The sequence below is a fragment of the Bidens hawaiensis genome, unplaced genomic scaffold, assembly GCF_021521415.1.
Source record: "Bidens hawaiensis isolate Kalapana, Puna unplaced genomic scaffold, B.hawaiensis_p1.1 tig00015453_1, whole genome shotgun sequence".
Taxonomy (NCBI): Eukaryota; Viridiplantae; Streptophyta; class Magnoliopsida; order Asterales; family Asteraceae; genus Bidens; species Bidens hawaiensis.
Window position 1 is genome coordinate 393,955 of NW_027492383.1, and position 9,949 is coordinate 403,903.

Sequence of the window (9,949 nt, forward strand, 5' to 3'; positions counted from 1 at the left end):
CTCATACAAGGCTCAAGCTCGTGCTCAATAACTAAACGAGCTTTATTAATTTGATGCTCAGGCTCAGCTCGTTTCTACTTACGAGCTCGAGCTCAGCTTATTCCGAGCTCGAGCTCAGCTTATTCCGAGCTCTTTTTCAAAAGTTCGGCTCATAGCTCGAGCTTGGCTAATGAGTTGTTTTTTCAAGCTCAAACTCGACATGGGCTCGACTCATATATTATTTAATAAATTTATATTCGTTTCTAGTTATCATTTAAACAAAGCAAAAATTGTAGAAAACAGAAACCTAAACAGACATCCTCAAATAACCACCACAATAATTCAAACATACGGTTCTAAACCAGCCCTTAAATCGCATGAAACCATCATATGAAACATAATAAAAATGTTTACTTGGGACCGATATCCTTGAGAGCACAGATCTGCTCTTCTCCCATGGCAGACATAACTGTCACAACAAGATCCTTCCCTTCATTGAAACCGTCCTTAATCTGCACATATTTTGTTTTTAAATATCAGAGATTTTGAATATGTAACAAATAATTAAAATCGGCATAAAATAAATGTTTTCAGCAAACCTGTGTAAGAAGAGTGTCATCGGTTGGAAGCTTGAGGTCATCCTTAGTACCACCACTTTCGGTCAACAAACTCACCTATAAAAACACCAAATAAAATATCAAAATATGCACAATAACATTCAGCAAAACTTCAAAATAATAAAATGGGCTTACAAATCCATCCTCAGAGATATCGATGAGCTGGTAATCAGTACGGTTAACATGTGGAACCTGCAAACAACGCGAAAGTCACATGAGTGAAAACGAAACAAAATTTCATGAAAAAATAATCATTAAGGTGTGAAAAGCACATACATCACAATTGTGGGAAGATGGAACAATATCCTCAAGTTTCTTGCCATTGAAGATATCAATTGCAACAAAGTGACATTTAGCATGTCCGTGCTTGCCAGTCTTCGAGGTTGAGACTTCAACAACCTTCAAAAGATATTTACACAACTTTCAACACACAAAACATTTGATAAACAAGAAAGCCATATTATAACTTTTAATAGTTTTCATCTTCCAATTCAGTATCTTTATAACATAGTAATTCAAAGAAAACCCTAAACCAAAATGATTGTGGATCAAAACGCTAAACCAAATAATCCCAAATAGGTGTGCATGAAACCGAAATAACCTATCTCAAACCGAAACAAAAACCGACGGTTTTGGTTTTATTCTTTTGTAAAAGCTTAACCAGCCCAAATTCATAGATTCTTATTTTTTATTTGAAGTAACAAGAATTTATTAAATATCTAGCTCACATATTTTTAACCCAAATGTATAAAAAATAAATTAGTAATTAGTTAACAAAATGATTTAGAGAGAAATTCATTAATTTAGGCCAATTTCTTTCTCTTCCCAACAATTTCAAGCTCAAAAAAAACAAATAATTTTCAAAAACTAAAGTTTCGATTTTCAGCTCAGTTTTAGCCCAAACCGATCCATGCAGACCCCTACCAAATAAGACAAAAATAATCAGCTCAACAAACGAAATCGTTAGAGCTTATCACAAACATTTAACCTACAAAACATTATCAAATCCATAACTTACTCCAAAATCTTATATCAGTAATCTTAATCCAATAACATATAAAGCTTATTTTCAAACAATGATTATTACTAAGATCCGCATCAATAAACTTTATCCGATAGGCTATTCCTGAATCATTCGCTCGCTCAACAAACAAAACAACACTTTGTTCGGTCTGATTCAGTTCACTCTTCCAGTCCTAAGAACATATAATAAATCAGATGATCCAGATCAACAAATGAACATAATTTCCAACAATAGAGCTAACTAATTAACTATTCAAACAACCAAAACCATATCAAATTAAATCAAAAACATAAAATTAATTATCCAAACTAAATCAAAAACATAAAATTAATTGTTCAATCAATCAAAACCCTAACAAATCCATAAACCTAGCATACGAATCAGAGATTATTATTATTTTTATTATCATCATCATCATCAGTTTTACAAGTACTATTAACATCGATAATATCAGATCTGAAATAATAATTATAATAAGGAATTAATATATATGTATATAAACCTTGCAAGCACGATTCTTAATAACGATGTAACCGTTCTTCCTGATGGTACCGGCTTGCTGCGGGAAGGTCTTTGAAGCTCCGGCATCGGCCTTGGACTCAAACTGATGCTCTTCGTCAGACATGATGATGATGATGATTCAAACTGATCAGATTGATAATATTATTATTGGACGGACGAAGAGTAAAGTTTGCAGAGTTGAAATTTTGGGGATTTAGGGTTTTTAAGTAACGCCGTACACAGATATCTCATCATATTGGATTCCAGCCGTTGGATTAGATTATATTTTGCTTTTTGACATGATTTGTCCTTTACTTTTCATCTATTTGTCTTTTAAAGCTTCTTTTTTCAACAAGTTCCTACTCGAACTAGAGTCGGACCCAATGCTTTAGCATTAGGGTCGTCTGTACGGACTTGAATTGTGTTTTTTTTTAAACGTCGGACCGCGCCCCAAGAAAATTGGCGCCAACCCCCAAGACAAAATTTCATGGGTTCACCTATGAAGCAAACTGAATCCAGACAGGGTGGAAGCCGGATGAATATGAAGACGCTGGTGAGTTTTATAATTGGGTACTAAAACCGAACCGATGACGGAGGTGTTGGTGAGCTACTTGAATCGAACCGAAATGGAGAAACTGAGGGTGCCCAGAGTACCCAAATGGAGCAATTCACATGTTTTTTTTTAACCAATTGATCCGGCAAAAACATCATTCAGGTAAAGAAGTGTTTTCCCAAAAAACCCGACTCGCTTATAAGTTAAAACAGGTAACATATTGATTCATATGTGTCGTTAATAGCCAAATCGGATATATTAGTGGTTCCAATTTAACCAATCAGCTTGATTACTTTTACACTGTGTACCTGAGTTTCACTTATGGGGAGAAAGAAAAGGAAAGGAAGTGAAAGAATATATAAAGTGTGTTCATGAGTTTTTTTATGAGGAGAAAGATAATTTCGATGTGTTTCATACTTCAAAGATTCCTTTAACAGAAGAAAAGAAAAGAAAGTAGTGTTTTTAAAGAGTAAAATTGAATGGATATCTTTCCTTCCAATTTGGAAGGAAAAGAAAGAGAAAGGAAAATGATTCTTTTTCTTTCCTTTCTTGAGTTAAATGAACTCGGGTCTTTTAGCATAAACAGGATGTCATTTATAACAGTTTTAGTTTAATGAAATTCACAAGGGATCAAACAGTTTCACTGATATCACATAAAGCAAATCAATATGATTACTTGTGCTTTCATGAATGCACACAAGATTTGTATAGCATTGAGCCATTGAGTGAGTTAAGCTACACAATAACACACGATACAAACTAATACTGTATGTTTTGCCGCATAAACTCGGGTCTTTGTTTTTTGTCATTCATGTTCACATCCGAACTTTGATGATAGTGTTAACCTTTAAAACGTTCTACAACAAAAACATCCTTCGACTCTCATGAGTTAACAACAAGAGCTAGCACCCCTTTTGATCAAACTTAAAAAAACAATATTATCAATAGCTTCGAGCCTTCAAGTATTGACCTTTATGTTTATGTAAAAATCGCTTATCTTGAACTTCCAGCCGAAGTCGAACTAATGTGTTGATCATTCATTTCGTGTATGTATATCCTTGGAAGTATTTCCCTGCAAAAAAAAATTCAAGATCAGATAACAGTAATTATATAACTCAAGTTTAAAACGTTTGATATCAGTTGACAAAAACGGATGAAAAATTAAATAAAAAAATACAAGATGAATCAAGATATACTAACAATTCATTTGCTTCTTGGTATGTATAGCTTGAAGCAACAGCCAGAAGTCGTCCTCCAGAGTTGAATGATAACGATGCAATACTGTTTTCAAACTTTGGCATCTGAAACAATAACAAAGTCTAATTTTAGTTTAATCCTACAAAAATGTTACTTTAGTTATTCTTAAAATATCTATTACTGGATTAAAAATAAAAATTACCTCAAAAACTCTTTTTCTGCTTTGAGCATTCCATATGGTGACATAACCATCATTATCACCAGTAATAAAGTCGCCATAAGTCCTGAACACAGAATATAATCAGTCATATGAACTTTAATTATTTTTCATAACTAATGAGTAAAAGAGACGTACGATGGACTAAATATTATATCATTAACAGCAGCCATATTATGCTTTTTCTCCTTTGCCATTGGAATGCATCGAAAAGCAAACCTGCAACAAGTATAGTTTCAAATTGTTATTAGCAACATAACAGTATCATGATAATATTACTAAAGAAGAAATATGCATGTTATTTTAACGCTTTAATAGAGTATTATAAGATATAAACATACTCGGCTTCGTTTTGATTGGATGGATTATAACATTTCAATGACACACGTCCTTCAACTGATCCAGCAGCAACTCCTGCATAATAATAATAATAATAATAATAATAATAATAATAATAAAATAATAATAATAATAATAATAAAATAATAATAATAATAAATAAATAAATAGCTGATTTGCATAGAAAGATCATCAAAATTTATAAATTTATTACAGAATTACCTTGATCCAAATATGGTCGTGTTGGAATTACGTATGCCCGAGACACATACTTATACTAATGTGGCTAACTGTGTTTGATCCAAGTCGGGTCATACCCAATAACAAGCTAGACGACACCAAATGTATTCTTTTAATGATTTGATCATTTAAACGAATACCGAACACTACGTGTGTAGAAAATTGGTTTTCTAAACAAACACACTTGAGGATTTAAATAAATTATCTGGATAATTTGTTTATATAAATTAATTATTTAATTGGTTAAATAATTACATAAATGTATGTGCATTTTATAAAAATGAGTTTTATAAAATAAAAGGAGATGTTTTAAATGGTTAAAACAAAACAACAAAAAAAAAAAAAAAAAAAAAAAAAAAAAAGGAAAACCGGCCACCCCATGTGGGTGGTGGTTTTGGTTCAACCAAATGTTTTGTCCTTTTGTGTGGACCATCTCTTTATACTCCACCATTCACAAGACATGCATTTTTGATCTTGTCCCCATTTTGAATTCAAGAGTTGAATCAAAAATCCTCTCTCTCTTCCTCCTCCAAAACTCACGGCCAAAGAGGGGATTTTGGGAGAGCTTGGTGAGCTTGTTTAAGTGTTCATAAATCCTAGCAATCAAATTGGTGTTGTCACAAATAGCTTGGGGTATCACTATCTTGAGGTCTTCTTCTTTGGAGGCTTGCCATTCATCCACCATCATCTTCAATATCTTACTTATTCTTCTAAAGGTAGAAGAAGGTACATTTACATTTTGTGAGCATATTGTTCTTGTAATTTTGATCCTTGTTCATTGGGTTTTGATTTTAACATAATGGTATGTTCATAACTAGATTTAAAATCTAAGCTTCCGTTGCGTTTTCTAGTTAAATATGGTTAACTTGACTTTGATAAACTTGTATAAAACCCAACAATGGCATCAAGAGCCGGTTACAAGGACTTATGCTCCTTGCATGTTCATAGATTTCGGTTTTTTCATGGGTGAAAAAGGGGTCCGAAATTTTGGTGGATTTTACCCCTCATGGTTTTGTAAGATCTTGACATGCATGCAAAGATCTTAGGAAACCATTTAACATTTGGATGTTGAAATATCAAAATTGCAAAAATTTTGGGGGGGGGGGATGGGCCGTAGCCTCTTGGGGGGGGGGGGGGGCCCGATTCCTTTTGGTGATTTTGGGCATTGGTTGCTTAGTTGCTATGCTTAGAACATTTGGTATGTTTGATTGTGTCATAACCGAAACCGAGACCTTGGATGTGTTGATTGTTGTTTGTGTATGTTGATTATGTTTATTATTCAATATGGTATGTAATAATTCATAATCTTAGGCTTATGTAATTTATTTATTCATAAGTTGGTATGTAATAAATAGATTAGTTGCATTTTCTTTTTTTTAGAAAAATATGTATTAGGATACATTTTGTAAAAATTGAAGATGCAAGAATTGGTGGATTTGGGCCTTGGACCGAAATTTTGGGCTTGTTGGGCCTCACCGGCCCACATGGGATTCAAGCCCATTAGGCCCATAAATTTCACTCTTGGGCCCAAGAAGACTTTTGGAAGTTTGGAGCCCATTTACAAGCCCAACAAGAACACAACAACTTGGAAAGGATACTTGAAGCATTTGGATGCAAGGTCAAGTGGGAGTCAACATTCCATCCTTGTGTCATGTTTTGTCCCTTAGGTGAGACTTATGACCTATACTTGTTTCGGCTAACAAGTATGGTCAAACTTAGCGGTTCTCGGTTATGACTATATTTTGCATGTATGCTTGGTTGTTTGTTTTTACTTTATGTAATGTGTGGTTGATAGATATTAGGATATCCAAACCGTCACATAGGAACGACAACTAGCATAAAACGGGTTCTAATATATATTTGGTAATATCGCGTCAATTAGTTAATAAAATGGGTTTATTAAAACTAAGCGATTACTCACATATAATAAAATTGGTTTTATTATAACTAGAACCTTGAAAATTGGTTTTCAAAATCGCCATATTACTAAATGCATGTTAGGATATGGCATAATGTTTTTCAAACTAGAATATTGGAAAACTTAAAAATCCCTTTTTCATAATTACCAAGGAAACAAGTCTAACACCATCCTTTTGTAAGACACTTAACCTATTAGGAAACTTTAAATGGGATAAAGGTCACCTAACCATTTTAGAGCAAACTAATATACTTAAGGTAATATTAACATAATTGTGGGATAAAGGTCACCTAACCACTTGTATGTTAATCTTACATGTTTATACAAGTAGGACGACTTGAATTGGAAACCATGTGATAAAGGTCACCTAAGCATGGGGTCCAATGGTGTTGATGGGATAAACATGCCAACACGAAATAAGGATTTCGAATGGTCCCATACCTCTAGAAGTTGCAAAGGGTTGCAATTGTCAAGGTTGACTACCTTGTTAAATCAAATAACGGGATAAAGGTCACCTAACCGAAATTTGATTTATCATTGGATTCTAGAATTTAATTATTATTTTAAAATTTGGAATAAAAGGGTATTAATAATTAAATTGTTTATAATACTAAAATAAAACTTTGTTAAATTTTGTAGATGGCCGCTAACAATGCAAACACCTCTACCCATAACACCCGTAACCTATCCTTAAGAACCATCCTTGAAAAGGATCGTCTAAACCATAATAACTTTATGGATTGGTATCGCAACTTGAGAATAGTTCTCAAACAAGAAGAGATATCATATGTCTTAGACGATCCCATTCCCGACGAGCCTAACGTGGAAGATGAGGAGGCTTATTACGATTGGGTTAAGTACACCAAAGATTCGGTGCAAGCCTCTTGCCTCATGTTGGGAACTATGATTCCCGAAATCCAAAAGGATTTCGAGCATCATGGGGCATACGACATGATAACTCAATTGAAGGAAATGTTCCTTCAACAAGCTAGAGCGGAACGTTTCGAAACGGTTCGAGCGTTTCATGCATGTCGTATGGAGGAAACCCAAAGCGTCTCATCTTATGTCCTAAAGATGAAAAGCTACATTGAAAAGCTTCGTAGGTTGAATTGTCCCGTCTCTAATGAGTTGGCTACGGATTTGATCCTCAACTCTTTGACCAAAAGGTTTGAAACCTTTGTCATGAACTATAACATGAACGGGTGGGACAAAAGCATTGGTGAGCTTCACGCAATGCTAAGAACGGCCGAAGCGGGAATGGGTAAAAGGGTTTTACCCGTTCTAACAATCAATGAAGGCAAAAGGGGACATAACTCCAACCCCAAAGCAAGTGTTGCTAAGGGCAAGGGCCACGTCCAAGGAAAGGGAAAGAGGAAAGCCATCACGCCCTACAAACCGAAGGAAAAGAAGCAAAAGGTTGCGACGCAAGATCCATGCTTTGAGTGTGGAGAGATAGGTCATTGGAAAAGAAATTGTCCGACCTATCTCAAAGCGTTAAAAGATAAGAGGGATGCGGAGCAAACCTCAGGTATTATCTTTACTATATATGTTGAACTAAATGTTATTTCTTCAAATACATGGGTACTTGATACCGGATGTGGAACTCACATTTGCAATTTGTTGCAGGGGTTCAAAAGAAGTAAGCAACTCAACAAAGGGGACATTAGTCTCTTTATGGGCAATGGAGCAAGAGTTGAAGTCCAAGCTCAAGGAGACTACATGTTAAAGCTTCCAAGTGGTTTGGAAGTAATTTTGAAAAATGTTTTGTATGCTCCTAAGTTAAGGAGAAACATTATTTCCGTGTCCCTTTTAAAACAATGTGGCTTTGATCTTAAGTTTATTGATTATGATATTCATGTTTTGATGAATGGCATATTTTATTTTAAAGCTATACCCATGAATGGTATATATGAAATAGATCAAAGTGGTATGTCACATAGTAGTTCAATGTATAATGTCAACACCAAGAAACTCAAGAAGGACTTGGGTGATTCCTATCTTTGGCATTGTCGCCTTGGACATATAAGCAAGAATCGCATGCAAACTCTTCGCAAGAGTGGTATTCTAGAAACCAATGAGTTTGATTCATTTGATGTATGTGAATCTTGTTTACAAGGCAAAATGACAAAGCAACCCTTTAATAAGACTTTTGAAAGGTCAAAAGAATTATTGGGTATCATACATTCGGATGTATGTGGTCCTTTTAGACCAATAACTAGGAATGGTGAAAGATACTTCATTACCTTTATTGACGATTATAGTCGATATGGTTATGTGTACTTAATGAAACACAAAGATGAAGCTTTTGAAATGTTCAAAGACTTCAAAACTGAAGTAGAAAGACAACTTAAGACAACAATCAAAGTACTTCGTAGTGATAGAGGAGGTGAATACCTAAGTGGTGTTTTTCAAGATCATCTTAAGAGTTGTGGAATTATTTCACAACTTACTCCACCTGGAACACCACAACATAATGGTGTGTCTGAAAGGAGAAATCGTACCCTATTAGATATGGTTCGATCGATGATGGCTAGAAGCACTTTACCTCTATCATTTTGGGGCTATGCTTTACTTTCCGCTGTTCGCATATTGAATATGGCTCCAACCAAGAAAGTGGAGAAGACACCTTTTGAAGTATGGCATGGAAAGGCTCCATCGCTATCATTCTTAAAAGTTTGGGGTTGTGAAGCTTATGTAAAGCAATACACCCCAAACAAATTAGAAGTCCGATCCACTAAGTGTATCTTTATAGGTTATCCTAAAGATGATTTAGGATATTACTTTTACGATCCTAGTGAGCAAAATGTTATTATTGCTCGAAAGGGTAAGTTCTTGGAAACTAAGTTCCTTGAGGAAGGAACTAATAGTAGAACAGTGAAATTTGATGAGGATCAAGAATCACAAGATGATACACAATTGGTTGATACTAGCACTCAACAAGAGGTTGTTGAAAGTGATCAAGTGGTTGATCAAAACACACAAAACGTTCGCAGATCTGGTAGAATTAGCAATCCACCTGAAAAATATGGATTTTTTGTAGAAGGTTGCTACGTGGTAGATTCGGATGAACCGACCACATACCGTGATGCAATGTCCAAGAATGATTGTGACAAATGGCTTGAAGCCATGAACGTTGAGATGCAATCCATGTATGACAACCAAGTTTGGGAATTGGTTGAACCACCACTCAACTCCAAAGCTGTTGGAAGTAAGTGGGTTTTCAAAAGGAAAACTGATATGCATGGAAACTTGGATACTTATAAAGCAAGACTTGTAGCTAAAGGTTTCACTCAAACTCAAGGGGTTGATTATGATGAAACTTTTTCGCCTGTGGCAATGCTAAAGTCTATTAGGATATTATTTG

The 9,949-nt window shown here is 34.7% G+C and overlaps 2 protein-coding genes across 2 annotated transcripts; both read right to left on the reverse strand.

Annotated features, from left to right (window-relative positions):
- Positions 1-345: 345 nt before the first annotated feature.
- On the reverse strand, positions 346-2,310 carry LOC143549258 (eukaryotic translation initiation factor 5A-like). Its single transcript, XM_077040196.1, has 5 exons — positions 2,123-2,310; positions 873-995; positions 732-788; positions 579-653; positions 346-491 (listed from the first exon to the last, which is right to left on the reverse strand). The coding sequence occupies exons 1-5, from the start codon at positions 2,243-2,245 to the stop codon at positions 390-392; spliced, it is 480 nt and encodes a 159-aa protein (XP_076896311.1). The 5' UTR covers positions 2,246-2,310; the 3' UTR covers positions 346-389.
- Positions 2,311-3,602: 1,292 nt separating this feature from the next.
- Positions 3,603-4,315, reverse strand: LOC143549260 (mitotic checkpoint protein BUB3.3-like). Its single transcript, XM_077040197.1, has 4 exons — positions 4,227-4,315; positions 4,074-4,155; positions 3,875-3,975; positions 3,603-3,746 (listed from the first exon to the last, which is right to left on the reverse strand). Exons 1-4 carry the CDS (start codon positions 4,283-4,285, stop codon positions 3,668-3,670), a joined length of 321 nt encoding a protein of 106 aa, XP_076896312.1. The 5' UTR covers positions 4,286-4,315; the 3' UTR covers positions 3,603-3,667.
- Positions 4,316-9,949: the final 5,634 nt, after the last annotated feature.

What these genes read in the sequence shown, in the direction of transcription:
- LOC143549258 (XM_077040196.1), bottom strand. Translation starts at nt 2,245, where the DNA reads ATGTCTGACGAAGAGCATCAGTTTGAGTCCAAGGCCGATGCCGGAGCT. An exon ending in CATCTTCCCACAATTGTGAT is followed by an intron (nt 789 to 872) that starts GTATGTGCTTTT and finishes CGTTGTTTGCAG; the next exon opens with GTTCCACATGTTAACCGTAC. An exon ending in ATGACACTCTTCTTACACAG is followed by an intron (nt 492 to 578) that starts GTTTGCTGAAAA and finishes AAATATGTGCAG; the next exon opens with ATTAAGGACGGTTTCAATGA.
- LOC143549260 (XM_077040197.1), bottom strand. Translation starts at nt 4,285, where the DNA reads ATGGCAAAGGAGAAAAAGCATAATATGGCTGCTGTTAATGATATAATA. An exon ending in GCAGAAAAAGAGTTTTTGAG is followed by an intron (nt 3,976 to 4,073) that starts GTAATTTTTATT and finishes TTATTGTTTCAG; the next exon opens with ATGCCAAAGTTTGAAAACAG. An exon ending in TACCAAGAAGCAAATGAATT is followed by an intron (nt 3,747 to 3,874) that starts GTTAGTATATCT and finishes TTTTTTTTGCAG; the next exon opens with GGAAATACTTCCAAGGATAT.